This window comes from Aquila chrysaetos, chromosome 5 (genome assembly GCF_900496995.4).
Source record: "Aquila chrysaetos chrysaetos chromosome 5, bAquChr1.4, whole genome shotgun sequence".
Taxonomy (NCBI): Eukaryota; Metazoa; Chordata; class Aves; order Accipitriformes; family Accipitridae; genus Aquila; species Aquila chrysaetos.
Window position 1 is genome coordinate 45,569,663 of NC_044008.1, and position 26,356 is coordinate 45,596,018.

The following is a 26,356-nucleotide window of genomic DNA, read 5'->3' on the forward strand; positions in this document are numbered from 1 at the left end:
AGCTGCATCAACTTTAGCAGCCTCATCTGAAGCACGCTCGTTGTAATTGTACTTTCGACGCATGTGTTTGCGTAACAACTTTTCCCGGCTGTAACAGTGTTAGCGGGGGAAGATTTTTAATTCTGAAAGGGCAATAGGAGTGCAAAAGGGGAAATAGAAGGGGGGTGACAGTAAACTGAGAAACTTGTCACAAACACTAATACAAAAACCAAACCTTCGAGTTAGTACAGTTGAATGTAACAATTAGCATAGAAACGTTTTGTCTGAGCGGCTCACATTTTTATCTTCATTGGAGGATTTTCCTTTACACTTGGATCACGAAGGTTGTTCAAGATGATCTCAAAATGAAGAAATCCCTGTTCAGTGGGGACAACCTCAATGCTTCGCAACGCGCAGACCGTCAAGAGAAACAGATGACCTAAAATAAAACTCGAAAAGCAAATAAGTAAATTAGTTTCTGCAAGGAAAAACGTGTTCCTGATACAGGGATGAAGGAAACCAGCTGATGTAAGGGGTGGTAAGCGGCCCCAGGGCCGTTTACACAAAGGTTCAACGGACCCGCAGGGAAGCCCACTTAACAAGCACGCGTGGAGTTTATGCGCCAGCTCGTTCTTTACCTCTGAGGACGTAGAACCTTCTCACCCACACAGGTACCGCCGGCCCGCCCCGCCGGCAGCCCTAGGGCGGCGGTAGGCGGCGGCTCCGGCCTGCCTCAGCCGGGAAGCCGCCGGCCCCGGGAAAAACCCCGCTCCCGGAGGTGGCCCGGGGCGGTTCCTCCCGCTGCGCCTCGGGCGGGACCGGCGGCCGGGGCCTGCCCTGAGTTGCCGCTGAGAAAACACAACTTCCCGCGGCCCGGCCCGGCCCGGCGGAAGCAGCCGGGAAGGCCCCGCCCCGCCGGGCCGGGCCGGGCCCCGGGGCGGCAGCCTAGGGGCGTCGTCCCTGACGCCCCGCCCTCCCCCGCCGGCGGCGATAAACGGTTTTCCGCCTGGGCCCCGCCCCTTGTGCGCAGCCCCTTGTGGGGAGGCGGGGCGGGGCGGCTCGTGCGTTCTGGGCGTGCCCTGCGGCCCCGCCCCGCCGGTGGCGTCGCGGGGGCGGGCAGCCGGGGGAAGTGGCGGAGCGGGGACCGGAGCGGAGCGGAGCGCTGCTGGCCGGGGGGGCGCCGGGGCTGAGCCGCCGATCCCAGGCTGATCCGTGGGCGGAAACGGTCCTCCGGAGGACGACGGGGGACAAAGCGGAGGGAGGCGCGGAGCTCGCCCCTCCCCATCCCGGCGCCGACTGGGGCGGATGTGCTGTGGGTTAGGCGGCGGTGGGGCCTGGGCCCGGTGAAGATGGATCTGGCGGGGACGATAATCCTGCTGTGCTCCTGTGCGGCGGGCGCCGGAGGTGAGGAGCGGCCGGGCCCGCCCGGCCCCGCGGGGTCCTGGCCTGCGGCCCTGGCTCGGGGCTGCCGGCCTCTCTCCCTTTCTTCCTCCCTCCCTCCTCCCTCTCTGGCGCGGCTCGGGGCTGGAGGCGGTGGGCCCCGCTCCCCGGGGCGCCGCGCCTCAGCGCCCCGGCGGCAGGCCGCGGCTGGGCCGCCGGCCGGGGCTCTCCTTTTCGTCGCCCGCTCGCGGGCACGGTCCGCACCATCCTGCCCGGGCCCTTTCCCCGCCGCCGCCCGGGGCCGGCCCGGCGCCCCCACGCGTTCCCCGGGACTTTGCCCCGCCGAGGACCGGACCGGACCGAGTCGGCTGTTCTCCCCCTCCTTTCTTCTGGGCCCCTCTCCCCCCCGCCGCGCTCGGCTGTGCCTTCACCTGCCCGGCTCCCCGCCCTCGGCTCCGGTCCCTCGGGACTTTCCTCACGCTGCCAGTAGCCGCTTCCCGGTTACGTTCCCCCGCCCCGTCCCTCGCCCGCGGACGAGGGCCGCGCGGCGGCTCCGGGGGGCCGGTGTGTGGGGGGAGGCGGCGCCGGGCCGCGCCGGGAGGCTGCCGCGCCGGGTGCGCGGGGATGGTGTCCCGCTGCCCGCGGAGCGGGCCGCGCCGCGCCTCGCCTCCCCCGCGGCCGCTTCCCTCTCCCCGAAACCAGGAAGCGCGGGTAGACGGAAAGTTCAGCTTAAGGAAATAAAAGACGGGCCCGGGTTTTTTTTTCCTGAAACGTGACGGTAGCTTCAAGGAGGGTCTCCCCTCTCTCCCAGGCCAGAGACAAAACGTGCCTGTGTTGATGGGGGATGTGTAACTTCGTGACGGCTCCCCTTACGAGTTGTTTTTCAGCGCTGGGAAACTGTTAGGGTAGTTTCTTGACCGCGTCTGGTAACGTTTAATTGGTCAAGTCATGTCAGGGAAGTAGTTTCATGTATTTACAAGCGTGGGTGTTGGAAAAGGTGGACTTTGAGGGTGTTTCTGGAGAAGGATGGGTGGGAGCAGCTGATAAGGACTTGCTTCCTCTGTTTCCTTTGGCACCTCTCCTATTTACCTGGGCTCTGCAGCTGCGTACATCAATACGTAGGTTTATTAACAAAGAATCTAACCCTAAATCTTTCACACGTTCTCAAAAAGTAACATCGCAGTAGGTTGAAAACTTCAGTAGGTTGTACTTGGGGCTAAGCTGTGAGATAAAAAGCAAGCTGATTTGCACGGTCAGAAGTCATCCCGTTATTTATATGATTAGGAGTGGTGTACACAAAAGACTTTCCTGGTGACTTTTCCTTCATAAATTTTTGTAAGCTATCAAGGTATTTCAAACTTAATTATTGGCATACTTTTCGAGGCCTCTTTGTTTTCTGAACTAAACAGTGTTGGCACAGAATTAATTCAAAGTGATTCATTAACCGGTTGTGAGGGTTGTTTCCACTGTTTAATTCTAGGCAGGCAAATATGCCTTAAAGTTAAAATCATAGTAAGTGTGTAAAGTACAGTCCTCTGGATATAGAGAAGCTAGTTCATGAAGTGTATTTTAGTTTAGGTGTTCGTGTTAATTTTTTTCTTTGAGAGAAGAATGGGCACCTTCAACATTTCTGGCACTAGGAAGCACACCTCACTAGCAGGTGACAGAAGCCCCATGTCTTTCAGTCCTTAGCAGTACAGGTGACTCTTTAAAGAGAGCTTAATAATGCTGAATAGAAATCTAGAAATGATGGCCAATACACATCTCCAAAATATCTTATGAAACTTTTTTGGTAAAAGTCTCAACATAATCATGAAAGATTTATTGTAACTCTATGTTGAATTAAAATTACTTTTTAATATTAGAATTTTCTGTTTTAACTGTGTTCACATTTCTAGAGTTTCTTAAGTACTGTAAATGTTTTTATTTACTGAAAACTAGAGTTCTGCATTTGCATGCTTTGCTTCTAGGCAGGCATTAATAGCCATGTAAAAAAGGGCAAGTTCATGATTCTTAAAGATGTTACTGAGAGAGCAGTGCAAACTGGAAACAACTAAAAAAACTCCAACAATTTACCTGCATTTCATTTGTGTACAGTGCATCTTGTGCTCATTAATTTTACACAAATCTTGAAGCCAAGTTATACTACCTGTAAAGTTGTTTAGTTTTAAGCCATATAGGTATTAAATAGTAATGAATTTGAAAATTCCATTGTTCTGCACTTTAAAAAAAAAAAAAAAAAGCTTTTCTGTATGTTGAGTCTAAGATTAGAATATTTTCACAGGATACCTGAGTTTGAACTCTTCTGAAAGAATTATGCAAGGCTTTGTGCCTGTATACCATATTTATATTCTATTGTAATAGTGTTTAGATACTTTAAATATAAAGGTATATTGTAGATTAACAGAAGCAATTGTAACTTTAGTTCACAGTTAAGTATGAATCACAAAACAACATTTTAAAATATTAAGGTACAACATAACTTAGATGGTTTATTTGAGGAGAAAGATTAGTGAAATCTCTTTGTTTCATTTGAAAAAATTATTTTCTGTTGTAATTTATACTGTTCTTAAAATTATGTAAAAGGAATGCAACCAAAAGCAATCACTACTGTTGCTGCACTAATGAAGTGTACTGCAATGTCTGTATTATGCTGCTTTATAACTGTCTGTATGGTTTATGGTTAAAACAGACAAGTTATCAGCAATTTGGTCTAATAGGCTCTGAAACACGTTCTTGATCAGGTTTTGGTTTTAGATCACTTTTAGGGCTCTCTTAGAAGTTTTTCTTTCTTTGCTACCACTGAATAAATATGACCTTTATAAAACAAGTGATCCAGTAGGTCAGTTTGAATACAGTTTCAATAGTGTGAGAAGGAAAAGCCATGCCAATTTTGTTTGTTTGTTTGTTTTTAGTAATTTTGGAAAGGTAGAATTTATCTCAAGTAGATGCTGTATACTAGAAGGTAAGATATACATGCCTTGAATTTTAAGAATTCTTTTAAGAAAAAAAAAAAGTGAATTAGCATTTTCCCCAATACCCTTGGAATTGCTTGGCTTAAGGGATCTACTCACTGGCTGTTGCTGTTAATAATTTTGACATCTATAAGGTGGTACTTAGTTTGGGCAGTACGATTTGCAGCTTTTAGTAGCATGCTTTGTTGCATGTGATGAAGACACATGCAGGTGTATTAAACAGTACTTTATTATCCATACATAATGATGTTCTTTGAGGAATGGAAATAACTGATTGAACCTCTCCTTCTACCTGAGGGTCATTTGAAAAAATGAAAAAGGCAGGGGGGGAAGGGGAATAGAAAATATAGAAAAGACCTAACGAGACTCCCCAAAAGCTTGAATTTAACAAGAGTGATCATGCTTTGGCTAGGCTGATCAGATGCTGAACATCAGTGCAAATCTACAATAAATTTTGTTTTCAATGGTACAACACACTCTTATGTTGCTAGGACTTCCAAGTTGTATCTTAGTGACTTGTGCTGCTGGATATTGAACTACCTATTTCCCAGTGAGCAGGGGAGAAATTCTGGGTTTTTTCTGGACACATGGGGGAGTTGTGGGAAGGCATTTATGAGCTATCAGCATCTGAGTGATGTAGTTTTCATCCTTGCTCTAAATTGAGAAGAATACTAGCCTTCATTAACATGACACTCAGCCTCCAGCATTTATCTGGGGTTTAAAATAAAAACATTACAAATTTTATATGGCTGGATGAGACAGTGTCTGGTAAAGGCAGCTGTCAGATGGTTGTTTCAGAAATGCCTGTGGTAATTAGAAGTAAATAAAATCAGGTGCTTAGATAGTAACTTTGAAATACCATTGCCCAAAACCCTAAGACTGCAGTTTATTTTTGCTTTTAAAAGGATCTAAAGGTTCAGTTATGCAGTATGACAGAGACACCGTAATGAGTTACTGCTGTCTGGCGATCCTGCCCTGGCCATGTGTTTTGGGTTGGTGTGGTAGAGTTTTGGTAGCAGGGGAGGGGCTCCAGGGCGGCTCCTGTGAGAAGCTGCTAGAAGGTTCCCTGGGTCCAGGTTGGACCCGCCGCTGGCCAAGGCAGAGCCCGTCAGCGACAGTGGCAGCGCCTCTGCGGTAACATATTTAAGAAGGGAAAACCTGCAGCGGAGAGGGGAGTGGAATGTGAGAGAAACCCCGACGCAGACAGCAAGGTCAGTGAAGGAGGAGGGGGAGGAGGTGCGCCGGAGGAGGGGATGCGCCTGCAGCCCGTGGTGAGGCGGCAGGCTGTCCTCCTGCAGCCCATGGAAGAGCCCACGCCGGAGCAGGTGGATGCCCCGGAAGATGGCCGTGACTCCATGGGAAGGCCCACGCTGGAGCAATCTGTGCCTGAAGGACTGCAGTCCGCAGGAAGAACCCACGTGGAGCAGTTCCTGAAGAACTGCAGCCCGTGGGAAGGACCCGCATTGGAGAAGTTCGTGGAGGACTGTCTCCCGAGGGAGGGACCCCACGCTGGAGCAGGGGAAGAGTGTGAGGAGTCCTGCCCCTGAAGAGGAAGGAGCAGCAGAGACAGCATGTGATGAACTGACCACAGACCCCATTCCCTGTCCCCCTGTGCTGCCGGGGGGGAGGATTGGGAGTGGAGTTGAGCCTGGGAAGGAGGGAGGGGTGGGGGGAAGATGTGTTAAGATTTGGGTTTACTTCCCATTATCCTTGTTTTGATTTGATTGGTAGTAAATTCAGTTGATTTTGTTTTTTCCCCAAGTCGAGTCTGTTTTTTGCCTGTGACCATAATTGGTGAGTGATCCCTCCCTGTCCTTGTGTTGACCCACGAGCTTTTCTTTATATTTTCTCCTCCCCATCCCACCGGGGGGCAGGGGTAGGAGTGAGCGAGCAGCCTCCTGGTGCCTTGTTGCCTGGCTGGGCTTAAACCATGATACCATGCATTCCCACCCTCTCTTCCTTCACTGCCTCTTGTGTTTCATGCCATGGGGAGCCAATTCCACCTGCTTATTTAAACAAAAGAAATTAATCATTTCCTGCCAGACATGTAACTTCCATTGGTTTATTGTGCAGACCCAAGCCCAGTGGGGAGGAAGAGCTGGGACTCACGTGGGGTAGGGAGGAAGAGGGTAAAAAAAAAAAAAAAAAAAAGTGGACATCTCTGTACTGCTTACACTGGTGGTGCTGTACTGTTTAACTGTGCTCTAAATGTGAGTTTTCAGTGAAGGGAAATGATCCTGACTTTTTGATTACACACTTTTCTTTCATCAAAAAGTAACTTGACCAGAAGAGGAAGTATATTTTTCAGCTGAATCAGTTTTAGTGCCAGCACAAGGGAAGAATAGAAATGGAGTGGATGAAAGAGGGCAGCAGGACCTGCCCTTCTGCTGGCAGTTATGAAACTACAGCCTGCATAAATTCTTCAGTGAAATTCAAGTCAGGAGGTTATGGTAGGATTACTGGCTTTCAATACACTTCAGCACAGAAGTGCAAAATCTGAATGCTATGTACACTCTTTAATGTCCTATGTATAGGGAACATTTTTTGAGAAATAAACTCTACATTGAAAACAGCTTGAAGAAGTGCCTCTTGCTTTGATTATCTTAATTAAAATTATAATAATAATTCTCTTAAAGATGTTTATCATATGCTGGCATTTCAAATCTGCAAATCAGTGATGACACTTGCAGTAAAAAGAGTTGTCTGGTAAGTTAGCCTGGCTGCTGAACAGTTTCTGATAGTCTATCAAGTCATATTCTGTGCTTTTTTCCCCTATTATCAAGCTTCAGTTGTATTTGAACTATTTGCCTGTGTCATGCAAGTCTTAATCTGAGTGGTTTAGTATAAACTTCACCTTTTAGAACAGTGCATGCTTGATTTATCCTCTTATGAGAAGTTAAATGTTGTCATCTTTTACCACAATTATATATAAACTTAATAGATGTTTATGTTTACAGTGGTAAACTTTCAGTACTGTTTATTACCAGTTGTCTTTATCCGCATGAAGCTAGCTTCTATAAGGATTTCCTCCATAATCTTCCCAGATACTGAGGTTAGTCTGACTAGCCTATAGATCAACAGACCCCCCCACCCCCTTGAAGATGGGGATGACATTTGTCTTCCAGTTGTCAGGAACCCCCCTCCATCACCATAACCTTTCAAAAAGGTGATAGAAAGCCTCGAAATGGCATCAGCCAGCTCCCTCGGCAGTCTTGGATGCATCCCATCTCATCCCGTGGACTTCTGTATGTCCAGTTGGCTTAAGTGTTTGTTCCCTAGCTCCTCTGCTGTGGGTACTGCTTCACTCCCACAGACTGGGAAGATTTTGTCGGGGGGCGGGGGGGTAGTTTTCATAGTCTTCTCTGGGAAAATAACCATGATAAATGAACTGAACAGCAAATCATTTAGCATAGACCACCAAACAATTGTTATATATAGCTGCTCAAGGTGAGCCAGGAGGCTTATAGATAAAATCCCATGGGTGATACATTTTATCCTCTGCATAAACTTAGTTAGAAGGTGAAAATGTATGCCTCGGACTCCCTGCCTGTCCAGTCGGATTTGTGTGTGTTCAAAATGACAACTGTAGATACTTTCTTTACAGCTCTCTAGGGATGCCAAAGAGCTGTAGACCCTCGTACACAAAAATCTTTTATAGGGACTGTCACCTTGAGACATTTGCCTACATGTGCTGCCTAATTCTGTTTAAAGTCCTTCCTTGTATTTACTTCTAAGACCATGAGAATAAAGCTTCGTTGCTGGAGAATTCTTGTCATAGGAAATGCCACATCTAGTTTAGCAAGTCCTTTGGTTGATGGCAACGTGATACATGAACTTTGTAAAGCAGCTCCCTTAAACTGTATCTAGATCCTCAGGGTTCAGTGTTCCTTACTGCAGGCTCCTGATCATTTCCTTATTTGAAAAGATCTTTGTCTTGCAGTCTCTATTAAAAAAACCAAACTAGTTTTTCAATGACAACAAAATAACAACAGTAGTTTGTCACAGAGATTGAGATCTGTGTGTGTGCACTACTCAGATTCTGTGATAGACGTCTTCCTTTTTCATGCAGAATCTTCTAATTACAAAAACTGGAGCTAGCAGTTGTACCTGCCTCATATACTTCAGTGAAGGCTTCTTTCCAGTTTAACAAACTTTTGCCCCGGGATCCTGTAAATTCTTGTGTTACCAAGGTTGAGTTACTTATTAAGCTACCTTTGTGAAGAAGATAACCACTTTTGATATGTAGCTGGTTTTATTAGAAGGAGATTGCGTATCAGTTGCAGACTTTGAATGCTATAGGAATGTGAACTTTATACGTGCTTCTGGAAGTGAAAGTAAATGTTAATTTTGAAGCCTTGATTTCAACCCTGTCTAAAGTCCCTTTTTAGAAAAGCTATGAAATAGCATATACTGTAGGTGATATGCAGCTGCTTTGGTTTAGCAAGAGGAGAGCAGCAAGAGTGTTTGTGTTAAGTGCTTACTATGAGAGTGCTTAAAACATAAGGAGTTTTTTAAGTTTTGGAGAAAGTGAAAAGAAATAGTGGTGTTTCCCTGTGTGATCACAGAAAGTGTATACATTTTGGTTAAGAAAAAGGATTTTTGCTTAAAATCCTCTCTGCTTTTGCTCCCAGAGAGAACAGTTATAAAGCTTTTTAATGTCAATAGTCCTTTGCTGTCTTGTCACAGTAGTTAGCACTTAAAAACTATTCTTTGTGACTCAGTTAAGTGCAGTGTTTCAGCTTTCCACGTGGTCATGAGACCTGGATCAGGTGTGAAGTATTACTGGGTCTTCAGTAAGTTGTCAGGCTTTAAAACTTTTTTTCTAGGTACCTGAAGCTGTTCAAGGAGTACCTTGCAATACTGAGAAGAAAATGGCCTATAACAATTTAAAGGCATGCATTATTAGAAGCCTCCTACCACAGAAAAGTTGAAGACTTGTTAAATAGGCTTGGGATTATGGAGCACGGAAGTTTACACATTCTGCAGCATACTAACTCCTTAGTTTTGATAAAAGTTTTTGAAGTCAGTTATTAGTATCATATTCTAGATTTAGGTTCACTTGAAAAATAAAACTTTAGCTAAGTTTTAGCTTATATCAGTTAATTTTGAAGCTTGTTTTCTTTAATGTTGACACTTTGGGGTCATGTACCTGGAATTGGAAAGCGTGTACCTGTAGTCAGGCTAATGTATATTGAGCATCATTTTGATATAACGGGTAGACTCAGGCTAATGTTGTTTGGTTTATAGAAGCTCTTGGGCCATAGGAGGTGTTTCTGCTTTACTTTGTGGGATTATGTTGGAAGTGATTAGAGAAACATTAGACAGGGACAACATCCTTCATCCTTAAAATTCATCATGCTGTTTGCTGAAACTTTGGATTCATCCTGTGTCTTATTGGGATTAGAATTCACGTAGACTTGCTTAAATCACACATTTTATAAATGTTTAAGACACCTAAGAGGCTTCTGGAAAGCTGGATGAGAGTGGACTTGTATTTTGAGACTTAAGAGTGAGAGGAAATTAGAATGAAATTTTGTTATTGGACTGTATTTGCAGTCAGTGATGAAGAGTCAACACTTGCAGAAGCCTACAGTACTGCGAGGAGATTTGAATGTGGTCTTATCTATAGTATTATTTGAATTTTAAAAAGATACGGTGGTATCATCTTGTGCACATTGCTGCTAGATGCAAGCGATGCATTTGGAAGTATTCATTTACTTAGTCATCTTTTGTGTTGCTCATTGAGCTTATTGGTGATCAGACATTCTAATGTCTGAGAAATCTGTGGTATTAATTTAAAGAAGACCTCATGCCAATAAATACAGGGAAAGGTAAATTTGTAATTTTGCTTACAAAATTATATTCTTAATACAATAACAGGTTTTTTTCTTTGTGAAAATTTAACACTACTGAGGCAAAGCTTTGGGATACACTTGTCTCATTGGACCTCCCTGGACCTTGTCAATCTAGATATCTGAAGAAAAACATTGCATGAAATCTCTGAGAATTCTCACATTTAGTTTGGTCTGAGGTTAAACTGATTATGAGATGTCCTGCTTTTTCCTTGTAGAATTAAGAATTCTGGAGAAAATTGGAGATTTGACTTTCTATTTGATCTCGCAAATGCTGCACTTTGATATTTCTTCAGGTAAAATAAGAAGATAGCCCAAGTCAGGTTCTTGAAAAATCAAGCATAAACTGAATAATTTGTTCCCTTCCTTAAGGAGGAGGTTGAGGAAGGAGGGCTTCGAAGCTAAGTGAGGAGCCAGGAGCAATTGGGCAAACACTTGCATACACACAGTTAAGAACAACATACAGTGAAAAAAGTAACTAAACAGAACAGGGTGGGGGAAAAAAAGGTTTATACATCCTTGAAGCAGAAACTGGCGCATGATGTTATACCATTGATTGTGGTTGCCTAACCTTCAGAATGTAGTAGTAAGTACTATGAAATGCAGTTCCTATGATATGGAGACAAATCTTACACTCTTCAAGAGGATATGTTTGAACATCACTGATTCAACCTCGAACTGGAAAACCAGCAACTTGCATGTTCTGTATTCTAATTTCATATTCTTAGTGTAGATAAGATTGTGTTTGTATACCACAGCTTTCAATAGACAATTCAGGCTTTACATCAGGTCTATCTTTTCATAAATGAAGTGGTTGACAGTTGAATTTCTGTGTCCTTTTTGTGAAAGATGATGTGTTACAGCTAGTAAAAATGATGATGATACGTTTACTGCACTCAGTTTGTCTTTGTATCATCACATTGCATCTCAGTGAACTAAAAAGATGGGGCCAACTTGTTTCAATAAAAAACATATAGTTCACTGAAACACCTTCTAAAGTTTTGGAATATGCTTTGTCAAAGGGCTCATGTAGGGAAGAACTTGTATGGAAATTTTTACTAAACATGGACAGTGCTAAAACGTTCCTTCTACAGATAAATTTGGCAATATATTGCTGTCAGGCTGCTTAAAAGAAAACTTGACGTTTTGCATAATAACACTGTGAGAGATGGTGCTTACCTTTGAGTGATTTGATACACAAAGTAGTTTCTGTAATGAATAGTTGATCTTCAGAAACAGTTGCTTCTATGGAGTTAAAAGAGAAAAGAATTGTATGTTTGTTGCATAAAGTGTATAGAATACTGCAAGGCTTTGTTTCAAGCAGGGTGAATGTTTTCGTGCTAGCTACTGATAAAAGTTATATATCAAAACACGCAATTACTCCTTTGAGTTTTGAAATATTATGCATCACTTAATCTTTAATCCTTTGCTGGCTTTAATGTTCAGTACATCGAGAAACATGACATAGTTTGGGTCATATATAATCTGGCTTTGAAACCAGAACCACTGAAATGATCTCACTCTTCTTGACTGTAGATTCTAGATATAAATACCTAGATTAATTCCTTATGATTGGATATTTTAAATAGAAACTGTTTAAAAACCATTTTTCACTGTGTATGTAAAACATACTGTGTGTACTACCTCCATTGCAAACACACAGTGGTTTGTTCCACAAGTTGCATTTGTTTTGTTTTGTTGTTTTTCTATTTCTCCACATTATTTTCTACTGTTGGAACTTCTGTGTTTTTTGGTCTCTGATTACAGTTACTGAATTACTTCATCTTAATAATTCTTCCCACAGCATCTGTGTTTACTTTTGGCAGGTAGATGAAATATTTTTCATGCATAGTGTTCTAGTGCTGGCGTTTGATATAGAAGTGTGGTGAGACTTAGGAAGAGTATCAGTGTTGAATGTGCAGAGGCAGGGGATGGAGACCTTGGTGGTGGTCAGGATATGAAAATATGCTTCTCGTGAAATACATGCTGTACTGTCAATTTATTGTGCATACATTTCTATGATTGCTTGGGATATATTAAATAATAAGAAGGTGAATCCTGGCTGGAAACTGTGTACTTATTCGGAAGAAGTGACTAAAATCTGAATTAACCAAATGTCTGTAATGCATATAGTGGTTCCTCGTCTGGGGAAAAATAATGCTATGGTAACTTCTTTACTATTTCGGTTCTTACAATTGCTGGCCTGTTGGCTGTTTGGTAGGCAGAAGTACATCTCAGCAGTATATCTGACAGGTGTCTGGGCAGCACAAGGAGTTTTCTATCCTGTTACTGACCTACTAATGCTAACCTTGGAGTGAAAAATACTGTGTTATAGTAAAATGTCTAATGTCTAGTGTAAATACAGAGCTGATATGGTTGTCCTCTGTATGCATATTAGATCTATGAGGAGCTCTCAAATGCTAGTGCCTCTGGTCAGTTCTGCATGTCCCTTCCTCCATCAGGATGGGAGGACCAAAATCTTTCTGTGTTTTCTGTCATGCACTCTTAATGTGGGTCAGAAATATTGCCTTAGAAGGAAGTGTCCAAAATAGACTGAACTGAATCTATGTCTTTGGAGATACATCTTTAATAAAATTTTTCCATATGATAGAACTTTCCATGTGATACAGAATGTTGTGTTGCTAGGTGGCATGATTTGCTCTTAATTTTTCTGGATGTTTGGCATGTGGATTATAAACATTCTGCGCAGATACTTCGGTGTCATGAGTGCAGAGTGAAGCTGGAAGTACAATTTTTCTAGGGAACTAAAAGAAAGAGGTGCAGCTGTTGGGCTTTTTGTGTTTGGATCAGGAGTGTGTTTCTGAAACATCTCTGAAGCATTCCTGTCTACAATGATGTAGTTTGTATTGTGGAGTAGTTTTGGAGTAAATGAACTATGCTCAAACTGAACCTTCCAAGGTCCATCTAACGCACTCTTAAGAGCAAGTGTACATTCAGTCTGTGGGACTAGAGTAGAATGAATCTGAAGCGTACAACGGAGAAGAAAGAAAGATAAAATGCATATAATGTGGAAGTTGGGTCCTCATCACCAACTGTTTTGCACCACAGATCTGCCATACCTGGTAGAGTGGTTGTAACCTTAGTAATTTCTCAGACATGCTAAACCTTACTTTCTTCTGTTTTCAGGCCAGTATGGAGATCCTCTAAATAAGTACATTAGACATTATGAAGGATTGTCTTACGATGTGGATTTGTTACACCAAAAACACCAGCGTGCCAAAAGAGCAGTATCGCATGAAGATCAGTTCTTGCACCTAGATTTTCATGCTCATGGAAGGTTAGTGATATTTTAAAAGGTATTTGCTTTAAATATTTTATTCATATATGTGTTTTAATTATAGTGAATTGTACATGGTGAAACAGTCATCAAACTAATGTTAGCTAGAATACACTAAAATGCAGTGCTTACAGTTTCTATGAAGTATTTGCTCTGATGTCCAGTACGAGTGTGAAATTGTTGCTTGTAATCACTCATATGTACTTCTGGTGATAACTATTAATGTACTTTGAAGCTTAAACAATGGAATCATACTGGGAACAGAATGGTAGTTGATTCTGAGTTTGTAATGCAGCTTTGGCACCTTTTTTTTTACAAAAAATTATGCCAAACTGCCTGAGAAGATTTGAGAAAAAAGTAAATTTCAAACTGCGTTTGAAACTACAAAATAGGCCAAAAAAGTCTTCTGTTTCATGTGTAATGGTGTCATCTGTTTTCTGTGCTGTTGTGGAATTTAGCAATTATTTGACATGGGGAAAACATAATTGCTGTTACAAGACTTGCTTTGCCTTGCATTTAACATGTAGTTGTAAGATCCAGTACAAAAGTTAGATATTCAGTGTGAGCAACTGAAATATAATTTGTAGGTTTCACCTAGGAAGAACTCTTTGTACTTCTAAAATTGCCTGCTTTTTGTATAACCAAGGAGAAACAGGAAGAAAGTTAAAATTTATGTCTGTGTCTTTGTTTCTTTGACACCCTCCTTTGCAGCACCACTGCCTTAATATATTTTAGGAATATGTAATGCCTTTGTTTTTCTAATTATTTCAGTTACAATTTTAAGTAATTAGAACTTGATAAATAATTGCTAGTCATATGTAGAAACATAGGAAGTTTGACAGAGCAAAGGTAAAACCAGGTCTTCTGAATCTGTGTTTGGAATACTGGTTTATAAGTAAGGGTTCTACTTCTGTGCCAGCTTGTAATTTCTTCAGGGAGTTGAGTGTTGCTACTGGAGGTGTATGGTGTAATGACTGAATTTCAGTGCATGCTCCCAAAAGGTTAGCATTAGGGTTGTATTCGTAACTGCTGTAGAACTGCAACCCAAACCCTGAATTCGAAGTCCTGTCCTTAAAACTACATTTTTGGGTGTAATTTTTAGTCCAGGGAATTTTATTATTTAAAGAAAAGTCATGTTGCTGCTGTCCCTGCTGTAGCTTCACAGGCAATCTCTAGTCCTTGCTGTTAAATTGTTCTAATAAACAAGACTGCAGAGTAGAATGTTTCAGAAGCTCCTCATACTGTAAACCTCTCCACTTTTAAATTAAATCTCCAACAAGGTTGCAAGACAGTGAAGTTTAGTTTCAGTCTAATGTTGCCGCTCTTAAGCTGCAGGCTGATGGTTAATTAAGGCTTACCAAAGTGTGTGGTGCTGCAGAGAGGAACAGGCCTGACCACATTCCCAGTATTATCTTTGTGCTAGCACTAGTAGTCTTAAGACCATGCAAGGAATAGGATCTGGGAACTGATCCAGCTGAAAATTACTTGGCAAAAAAAGCAATCAGCATGACTTGAAGGGTTGATGGAGGGAGGATGAGACCATTCTTTCTGGGAGCAGTCCACATTTCAGTCCACTTGAGCAGGTTCATCTTGTCATTGATAAAGATCCCATAATACTCCTCTGTAAAATAGAGCTCTTAGCTTAGCCTGTGCATTGTATCTGTGTTAATAAGGTGGGCTGAAAAGCCTTACTGTATAAAAATGTTAACCATACTGACAATGAGGTCTAAAAGAGATTTCCTCTCTTACTTCATGGATCTCAGTCACAGCAAACCTTAGACAAACAGGTTTATAAAGGTTTTGATAACAGCTACTATTACTCACAAAGGAAAGTGTTGGTGTTTATACGAGGAATTGATTCTAAATCCCTATGCTCTGAGGCACAAATCCATCATTAACTGAGGAGGCTGAATGGAAACTTCCTATAAGGTCAAACCAGTCCATAATTTAGGATTTTGGTGGTTTCCTGTGACACATCTAACGCTTCCTGCCAAAGAGAGAGTAGCTGACAGGCTGTAAATTTAGTCCACAAATTCCCATTAATCCGTCTGAGTGTGTTCTTACAACATATTTTCATTTTTCTTTAAATATGAATTAGGAAGGATCAAGTGAATTGTGTTTTACTTCATACACTGTATTTAGTAGCTTTGAAGGTGTGTAGGAGTTTGGAAAACTGTATAAATAGGATTGCCATTTTGTAGTTGTAGCTAGTTTATTGTGAATAGTTATAAGTGATGTATCTCATGGCAACATTAAAACCTTCCTATCAAATATTCTAATTACTGTGTGCTAAGGTAGGAAAAAAAGCTTTTGCAAAATCCTTAAACCATTTAGATTTAGCCCATGGACTCTTAAAGTGCTGTTTTATTTAAATACGGTGATGAAACTTAAAGGCTTTCGGTAAACGTGAGGTTTGAGATTCTGAAAATTTAAGCCTGATTTTTTTGAATGGCCTTATACCAAATGGTTAGTTAAGACTTTGTCCAGGTGTAGTGGTTTATTGGCATACAGCTGTCTGACTTGCATCTCCTTAACTTAATAAAGATACTAAAAAGCTGCTACTTATGAGTACTGAAATGTTAACCTTCTGTTTTGAGTTGGCTTCTGATGAAACTGCTATCTTCTGTAGCCAGGAAGCAATGGAAGAGCTGTCCTAATATTTACTGCTGTTCCCTGCTGGAAACAGCAAATGAAGCTAGCTGGACCACAACAGTTTTTATGCTGTATCTCTGGTACCAGTTTGAACTTTATAAACTTAATCTTTTCTTTTGTGCCAGAGGAAGCACCTGTTGGTCACATGGCCAGTCAAGATGGGAAGTGATTTGGCTGGTTATTTTTCAGCCAGATTAATTCGTCATTCAATTCAGTATATAAGCTGTAAGAAGAAAGGGTACAGAAATAAGCAGAAGTGGTGAGAGGGAAGATGCAATACTACCCTTTTCAGTGGCAGTGCTGACATACGCCAGATTAGCATTCATCAAATTTAGTTTCATTGTCCAGAAAATGGCTGGCAGCTACAAGTATTTTATGACTGTGTAAGTAGCATCTGTTCTTTTCAGTAGACTGTTTGGATTTAAGAACTGTATTTTATAGTAGCCTCTTGTTGAAAAAGGATAAAATAAAAATTAAATATTATATATTTATACCAAGCTAAAGTGACCATTTAACCATGGGCTAATAACAGTTTAATAATGAAATAGATACTGTAATGACAGAATTAAACCCAAAGCTACCTTTTTTTTCACACCAGGCTCAGTAGTTCTACAAATGGGTGTATAATGTGCCATCATTGAAAAACCCTGCCTTCTTTAACCTTGCTCTGAAAGTTAAATGCTACACAGTAGCATTAAGAAGAGAAATTTTTCAAAACTTTATTTGGGTAATCTAAAATACAACTCGTTATGGTAGATGTAGTGAATTAAACCAAACCAGCCACTATTCAATGCTGAAACACTAGCTTAATAGGGCAGTTAAAATTGCTGAAACTAAGCTATGGATACCTATGAATTCTTTTGAATCATAAACTGTGTGGTTTAGATGAGTTGACATTATTGTTTCACCAGTGGTGCAAAATGTGCCCATTTCTAAAATGCTTCAAATGGGAAGGAATATGAAGTTTTAAAACAATCCTGGTTACGTATCATAGCTGTTCCACCTGCCAGTTTATATTGAGTGTTTTAGAGTCCAGGGAACGTTCGTACAAAGATAATGAATGCACAGTGTTCATATTAACCAACTAAGTTCCTGGTATAAAGTAGCTTTTGAACCCACTCCAGAACCCTCACAACCCAACACCCCCCCCCCCACCCCCCCCCCAAAAAAAAAACCCAACACCAAAAACCAAAACCCGAAATACATGGAATGATGCATAGAAGAGCAATGCCTTTGGCACCAGCTTAAGATACAGTGAAGGAGTTCAATATAGCGTAACTTCCTTTTGCGTGTTAAGGTAATGTCAATAGTTTTGGAAATGAAGTTTGGACATCACGAAAACTGACACTGTATTTTATACCCAGTTTTGACTTAGTCACAAAATGTGTACTTGCACTTGTTCACTTACTGAACACAACCCTTCCCATGCAGAGAAGCTGGAAAGTTTTCTTTTTCAGTATAAACATTTGCAATATATTAATCATAGAACATCCTGAACTGAATTCCTATCAACTGTAGAGTGTCAGAAGTATCCTAGCTACTTCATTCGTAGTGATTTCATTTTGAGGATAGAGCTTGAAAAACTTGTCTGATGCTCTCTGAACTATACCTTTTTACCTAATTCCTGAGACCCTGATGCGTTCAGAAGAGTAGAGGAACTACATCTGTGTAGTGTTTAACTGTACTGCCAGTCAACTTTTTACTTAGTGCATTCCTAATAACTTATGCTTTCTAATTTTTTCTTAATTTGTCCTGTTAATCACCCATCCACACCCACTTCCACTCTTTCTCTTGGATTAGTTGATGACTCTTGCTTGGGAAAGTTGCCTACAGAGCTTGAGTGAACAGTTGAATTTTCAAGTGGTACTTGGAACACATGGTAACACCTGCTTATTACTAAGTTACAGATACATTGAGAACTTCTTTCAGATGTTTTGCAATTTAGCTATACTGTTCCTTAGATTTTTACCTAAAATTTTATTTAAAAAAAAAAAATAAATACTGTGAGTTAAGTTCAGAAGTGTTTGTTGGAATATATGATCTTTGCATGATCCTTATAACAGGAAAACTGTTCTAGAAATGCTTGCAACATCACTTCTTTGTAAGCCATACAAATAAAAAGACCTTTCATATGGTTATACTTGTGAATATTAAAGCATTCACTTGTTGAATATTGGTAGGTTGTTCTATAAAATCTGCGATAGTTTAAAAATATGGGCTTCACCAATAAAAATGTTTCTTCATGTTTTAATTTGGGCTTACAAGTCACGGCTGCTAAGTCCAGATTCTTTTAGCCCAGCATATTCAAATCTTAAACACTAGCTCAATATAGGGTTAAAATTGTGTATATATTAGAATATTATTTCAGTTGGTGCAATTGGAATAACGAATTCTTCAGTCTCCACCACCTTATACAGTTCATCTGGACTCAAAAGTACTTACTTCTACTGTGCTCCAAAATGTAATGGGCTATTATATTGTATTTTCAGATCAGTCTGTATAAATGCTTGTCTAGGTTTGGATTATGACAGAAACCTGAATACCTTCTAACTAATGATGAAACACAAGCTTTGCTTCCACTGCATTAAAAATCAGTGATACTGGTCATTTGTAGTGATCCTTCATGACTATTAGACATTTTTCCATCTCTTGTTACTCACCAGAATGTTCTTGCCTACTGTTCTGCGTCACTACAAGGACATACCCCTATGTATCCAAAAGAGCATGCGTCCAGCTCTGCTCTGTAACTTCAGAACTGCAACAATAGGTGGGTTTTGGGGGGAGTTTAGAAAGATGTTATTATCCTATCCGTCTTGGGTTTGTATAGGGAGGGAAGGAGGGAAAAGAATTCTTGTCTTCATGGTTCTATATAAAAAGGCTAATAGTATGCATGTGCCTAATGTGGCAACTCCAGTGGGCACCAAGATTTGGTCATTATTACTTAAATAACTTGACAGCTAAAGTGTCTATCAGTGCTTTCAAAAGTTACACTGGGTGCCAGGAGTCAGGAAGATGCTGTAAGGCAAGCTTCCACTTGAGATTGTTTTGCCTGATTATGTCAAAGTGCTGAGAGTAGCATTTGATCAATAAGTAGCTGGAAAAAACTGCATCAGTCTCACTACTGCTGCTGGTAGGGTACTCCTGCATGTTACTGCATGTAACCTTTTTTTCCCTGTAGTTAATGAGCAAATTTTCTACAATGTCTTTATTAAGAAAACACTGTGTAAACCTATAATATGTTGCAGAGTGACCATGCAATTCAGCTGCTAGGTAAAAATGCTTTAACTGTCACCCAGTTTGGAATAAAGTTCAATAAATGATGTGTTCTTAAATATTCTACTACCTTTTACAGTGCTTTGCATTGAGCAAAGGAACTTTTATAACAATGAGAGCTTGCATATTGTGAAATTGTGTGGCTTTGGGTCTCAATCTGTGCTCACTGCACCATTTGGCAAGGCATATTTGTGAAGCAGTATTTGCTGATTGGCTTTAATACTGCTTTGCTGTGCAGGTATCTCTTTCAGAATTATTTTGAACAGCAATCAGTCATAAATTGAGCTTTCTGGTACAGTCATGAATGGCAAGAGTGGACCACAACATTTCAGAGTTCTTAAGTATTAAGTTCTTAATAATAATTAATAATTATTAATTATTAATTAAACTTAATAATTAAGTTCTTAAACTTAAGTTCTTAAGTTTTTTGATTTTTGGTTCTATAGTAACCTGTAATTCTTTGTATTGCCTTCATTATTCAGAGCTGTTAAATGTTTGTGTTTAAATAGATAGTTGTTGACTGTATTTGAATAGGTAATGCAAATGAATGAGGCTACCTGCACAGAAATCATATTTGATATATTGAGTTTCAAAGGTGACATTCTGAGCATGCTGCCATGCTGTCTGAGATGGACTGAAGTAACTGAGCTAGTTACTCTTGGATTAAAGAGGACTTTATATTGTCACCTTCTGTTTTTTTTAGACACTAGATACTCTTTTTATTGCATTTAGTTTATTTTTAAGTACTTCGTAGTTGTGCATACAACATAGTACTCAATTCATGAAATGGCTTTGTCTTCTACATTCTGTGAGTCTGTCAGAACATAAAGCAGATTCGCTATTACTGGACTAATCTGGAAATTTGTTGCATCTGTTTTTCAGTTCCATGTGCACCCTCCTAAACAGACTAACTTAAATAGCTTGTTTTAGTGGTCATAAAATAGGACTAACAGGTTGGCTTCTGTGAGACTTAAGTGAATTATTTCCATGAATTTTACTAAGTGAATTTTTTGCAAGGTTCACTTGCTACAGCTCATTTTAGGCTGTCCTGAATTTAAAGAGAAAAAAAAAATAAAAATCTCTTTAGTTCTTAGTGTATTCTTTTCAGCTTTATTCAGTGCTTTGTGACCATTCTTCAATTATCCCCTGTCTATTGTACCTTTTAAGTTATATACCTTAACAAATAACTTTCCAGGCAAGACCCATGAACTGGGTTTTGCCTTCTACACCTGTTTTGTCAAAAAAAACCCCAAACCACCCTATGTTGGTGCTTGTAGGTAAAGCAATTTTATCTTGCAGAGAATTGGGAAGCAGATACCTGAGTTCTTACTCATTTTTTAAATGAAATTAATCTAAAAAATATTTTAGAGGCTTGATCTGTGGGTTAAATATCCTGCATTTTATGGGTTTAAATGCAGTGAGCTGGAATATGCGTAGCCCTCAGGAAAAAGGCATTTAGTGTTTCACTTGGGTTTGTCTAGGAAACGCCTAGTACAGTGGCATCAGACTGGTGAGACTGCCCAGCTGAGGCACAGGGTTTCCCAGCTGTACTGCTAAAATTAGTATTAATGCTTTAGAACTTTACTCCTTGGCCATACTCCTTGGCCAACAAACTTTAGTAGACATAGCCATGTTCTCAAAAATCCATGTTCTTAAAATGAAAAGCAGTAGACTTAAATGAAAGTACTTAAGCTATGTGCTTCATATGTGCTTATATTATCAGCTAGCAGATTTCTTTGTATGTCTTTATTTGTTTCACTAAGGTTTCTTTCTAAACTAGTTAGTCTGAATTCATGTAGTAACTTTGATGCCTTGTGATTTTATTCTAGTACATCTTTACCTGTTTTCTTTTTTTATCTCATGTTTTTGAATTATGTTAGAACATGGCATTGCATATAAATATTTAACTTTATATAAATACAAATGGGATGGTTATTTTGCATAAACAGGAAACCAAGTGACAGAATTGGTACTTAACTTCCCATAGAAGCTTTACTGAAAGGAAAAAAAAACAACCCTGGGTAAAGACTATTCTGCTTTTAAAATCTGTACACCATACTCTTCAGGACAGAGAGATACTTGACTGACCTTCTCAGAGTGTAAATTAGCCAACATGTAGCTACTTGTAATCCGACTTGGATGATTTCTGTTATTTGAGCTAGTTTATGTGTTTGCAGCTATGTATATCAAGAGTAATCAGTGGCAAATTGTTTAGGATGAAGGCTGCATCCTCAGTTGTGTTCTTCTAGAATAACAAGTTTAACAAGTCTGACTTCTGAAGGTCGGGAAAGAAATCTCTGAATAATCACAAGTTGCACCCTGGAGGTGTCAATGGAAAACAAACATAAGCTGCAAGTATTCTAGCTGGGATTGCTGAGTATTGCAGTGCTGTAGAGATTGTTTTTTAGATAAATACTTAACAGAGGATGGTACCCTCTATCTGCATCTAGCTGGGTAATAGAATGATAAACCTGGAGACCCTATCATGTGCTGTTTCAAAGATGTTTTCTTTAGTGTCAGTAGCAGGACCATGGGAATTGAAGAAATATGTTATGGTGGGTTTAATACAAAGTGAAAACAGTGTAAAAAATAATAATGTCCATAAGTGTGATGATTCTGTAGACTTAGCTTGTGAGTAGTTTAAACCCATCATTAAGTTGTTAAGCTGTCTTCTATTTAATATAGTTCAGGGTTGGAGTGAATCTGACTGTGGGAGCTGAGTTTAGATTTTGGGATGCCTCATGTGGAAGCAGTTAGAAAGAAGGGCTCAAATTATTCTCCCCTTCCATTTTTCAGAAAAGAGAGTCTTTGCCTTCTTAAATGGAAAAAGTAAGGATAAAAGACTTGCACCTCAAGCAGAGTGGTATCTTCTAGATCCTGACTTGTGAGGAGGCTTATGGAGGCACAGCTGCAAAGATTTTTCTGGTTCCTACTAAGAAGAAGAGTATGAACCTAAATGGACTCTCCCTGTACTGGAGTCATGTTCCATACTGCTGCCAACCCATCACCTTCTGTTTCCTTTTCCCAGCCACTTACTCCAGCTGTGGAGTAACTCCTCCATCTCCTTTTTTCCTATTTTTTTTTTTTTTTTTTTTTTTTTTTAAACAGTCTTCTCTGGTCACTGAGTGATTCTGCCTGCTCAGCCTGCCACTGGTTATAGCAGTTTGACTGAGGAAAGGTAGGAAAGGGAAAGCACCAAGTGCTCTTTTGCATGCCACTGATAATAGCTCTTTCTGCCAGTTTTGGAAAAGTCTGCAGGCTTCCTGTCAGTGTCCCAATATATTGGACATTCAATCATGGCAAAATCACTGATCTTAGAAGGTAACACATACTAGAAAGAAATGGAATAATAGATTAGGCAGTAACTCTTACATGTACACCTTTATGTTCATTTTACCAAGTGCTGTTAGTATATACACAACTTTTTTTTTTTTTAAGTACTTGCTCTGTGATTAGAGCGTAGGATTGACGTAACTCAAGCCCATGGGAATCTACAGGGTTTTAGCTAAGCGTGGTGCTCTCAACTATTTTTTTTCTTTAATTATCACTGAGTTGCTGTGTTACGTACTTGCAAATCTGATGTAGTCTCCCTGAGATAAGCTACAGTGAAGTAAAAACCTACCTCTTGATAGTCTTTAGGGTACTGTCATTAATGAATAAGATGTAGTTTATTATTAAAGCAGATTATATAACAATATAAACACTTTTACCAAAAACTCTGTCTTCAACTAAAGGTGCAACCATATAGTAACCAAGTAGTGCCCTGTTACCGTATCAGTTTTCAGATACGTGTAAGACAGAAGCAGTAACAAATAAGCAAGGTCAAAACTTGGTCTTAATTGATTTAATTCTGTTCTAGAGACCACTACTGCTGGGAAATGTCTTACATAAGGTATTAAGTGTGTAAATAAAAGAAGTATTATTTTTCTGGAAATAGTCTTCCGCCTGGTATGTAGCTAGGCTAGGGAATAGCTTACTTTACATTGATATAGGTGCTGGCACAGAGAACTTGATGCATGCTGTAGAAATGGTAATTACTAAAAGGCTTATTTGAAGCTTCTTATTTCTTCCATTGTGGCTAGTTTTAGAAACCATATTCAGGACTGATACAGACAAATTTGCTGAACTTCTCTGGAGTCTCCTGTCCTCGGAAGAATTCATGAAGTTACTGGATTTAAGCCAAGAAAGAAGACTGAGATGCATTCTCTTCCACATCGTAGAAGTGACTAGCTTATATTTCTTTCAAGAAAGGGAAAGAAATACTAGCTTTGAAGAAACTTAGAGTAAACGTTAGGAAAACTTCTATATTGGGTGAGATACTGAAATGGATTTTGTAGGGTCTTTGGAAGTTTCTTAACTGAGAAATTAGGGTGTTGAACTGGATTTTTTGGGGGGGGTCCCCTGCCAACTATCCATTTGTTTGAATCGGTCATTACAAATGCCACCTACAAGCTGGCATCTTTTCAGTGCAGTTAATTTCATCAACACTTGTAAGTAGTACATTAAGATGTCTCTGCATAGCCATAAAAATGGAATTTACTTTTTCTACTGCAGCTTTCATGTAATACATGGGGTTTTATGATTACCATTGTTTAAAATTTGGTGATTTGTTAAAGTTGTTAGTTCTTGGAATTAGAGACAAATAGATGCTTGTTTACCCCCACCACACCCCCCAGGTTGCCTCTCTTTCCCCCTTCCTTTTTTGCTGGGGAAGAACTAAAAGAAGATTTGTCACTTCATTTTTCACTATTAAAAGGGTGAACAGTCCAGACAGATAATCCTGTTCCCATCAAGCATGTTTGAAAGACCAAGAAAAGACCTGTTTAAAAATAGCTGTGAGACTATCAGGTTATCTAATAGTTTAACTAAATTAAGAAATCAAATGGTCAGAGAATTGTTATTGTCAAATACAGCTGCGTTATTTTCTGTTTGGAATAGTTCTCTAATCCTGCTGCAAATAGAGCTAATTTTATTAATAAATAGATAATAAAAGCATGGATTACAATTTGTAGTGTTAGTTATGTACCAATGCAGAAAGTAGGAAGAGGGGGAAAATGAAAGGAGAATAAATGGAGTCTTAATTTTAAAACTAGTGAAAGTTTTTTTTTGGTACATACAACTTCTAACAGTCCACTTTGAAGTGACAGATAGGCTAATACTGATGAAAAGGCATGCCGCCCAAAAGGAAGAACCATTCCCAGCTTTGATAGACTGTACTGAGCTTCCCCTTGCCCCTCCAAAAGCATATTCCTGGAGTGCAGGCCACCTAGGCAAAACTCAAAACTGACCCTAGAGCATGATTAGGTGATAGTCAACAATACTAGACCAGAAGTGAGATGCTGAATGTCATGCTAATTTGTATGGATGAGAACGTAGATGACTTGGCAAGTGAGGAAGGGATACCTTGGATGGCTTCACAGTTGAGGCCTGGGGCTAGTTCATCTATCTACTTGGTGTTATTTTAGGCTAAACTTGATAAATTACTCACTTTCATTCTGAGGTAAAGTCCTTTCCCCCCACCCCGACATATACGAGTATATGACAAGTCCTGCATCATCTAACATAGTGTACTTCAAAATGATAAAGAAATTGCTGATGCAGTTGAGTGTTACAGATAATAATTGCTCCTCAATTTTATTTGAAACTTACATGAATACAACCAGAAAAATCTAATTTCAGAGTAACTTTCTTGCACTTCTGAGAGAACAGTGCTATATAGATTGAGTTGCTTTTTCAGAAAACCTACTTTTTTCCACCAGGAAAAAGTAATTTTAGCTATAATAGGTGCCCTTGGTGGGATTAGTAGATACTTCAGTTCATCACAGAGACAGAATTACAGACTTGTTATGGTAAGAAGTCTTCTATCAAATATTAGAGAAGGGAGGAGAGCTAAAGTATCCAGAATCTCTTGTCATTTAACTTGAGTTCAGATGCACCTGAAGAGAGTCTGATCCATCCTCAGTAACTCTAGAGAACTCAGTCACAGAGAAAACTCAAACTAAAATGGAGTTCAAATCTTGTAACACCTTGATCAGTGTATTACAATCAAAGTGAGTAGAACTTCTTGAAGTACTTGAAAGAAGTTCTTCAAATTCTTATCAGTGTCTTAATTTTCTTCTGCCTGTTCATTTCTGACTTCTGCCCGGAAGAGCCACACAAGGTGGCTTAAAGTATTTTTTTTTCCCTAGAGAAATGTATTGTGTCATCTTGTAGCATTCTGTTTTATGATATTTTTCCAAGTTGCTTGTTCATGTTACCTCCTCATCCTCATGAACATCTGTGTTGCCAAAAGGCAGTTTTACAGAGCTAGTAAAGAGACTAACTTAAAGAAGAAGAAATCCTATTTTTTGTCTCTCCATGTTATTATAAATACTAGCTATCTATTGTAAAACGTGCCTTTCTGGGTGTGGATAGCTACTAACTGCTAGCTGGTGTGTGTTCTTCGGTGACTCAAATACTCAAGCACATCTGTAGTGAACTGTTTCATCCTTTTTAACAGGAGAATTTGCCCTCATAAAATAGATCCATACTGAAACTATAATATGAGCACTGGTTGGCTTGGCTGTATTGGGTTTGTGTGGCAAGGTTTTGGTAGTGGGGGTGTTACAGGGGTGGCTTCTGTGAGAAGCTGCTGGAAGCTTCCCCTGTGTCCCATGGAGCCAATGCCAGCTGGCTCCAAGACGTACCTGCTGCTGGCCAAGGCTGAGCCCATCAGCGACAGTGGTAGTGCCTCTGGGATAACAGATTTAAGAAGGGAACAAAAAAGTTGTGGCAGGCACAGAAACGGCAGCCGGAGAGAGGAGTGGGAACATGTAAGAGAAACAGCCCTGCAGACACCAAGGTCAGTGAAGAAGGAGGGGGAGGAGATGCTCCCGGTGCCGGAGCAGAGATTCCCCTGCAGCCCGTGGTGAAGACCATGGTGAGGCAGGCTGTCCCCCTGCAGCCCA

At 40.3% G+C, this 26,356-nt stretch overlaps 1 protein-coding gene across 1 annotated transcript in view; it reads left to right on the plus strand.

Moving 5' to 3' along the window:
* Positions 1 to 1,150: 1,150 nt before the first annotated feature.
* Positions 1,151 to 26,356, plus strand: part of ADAM10 (ADAM metallopeptidase domain 10) — a 55,569-nt gene continuing 30,363 nt past the window's right edge. The window contains 2 exon segments of the mRNA XM_030013641.2: positions 1,151 to 1,383; positions 13,334 to 13,484. Coding sequence (XP_029869501.1) covers positions 1,329 to 1,383; positions 13,334 to 13,484 — 206 coding nt within the window. The 5' untranslated portion in view covers positions 1,151 to 1,328.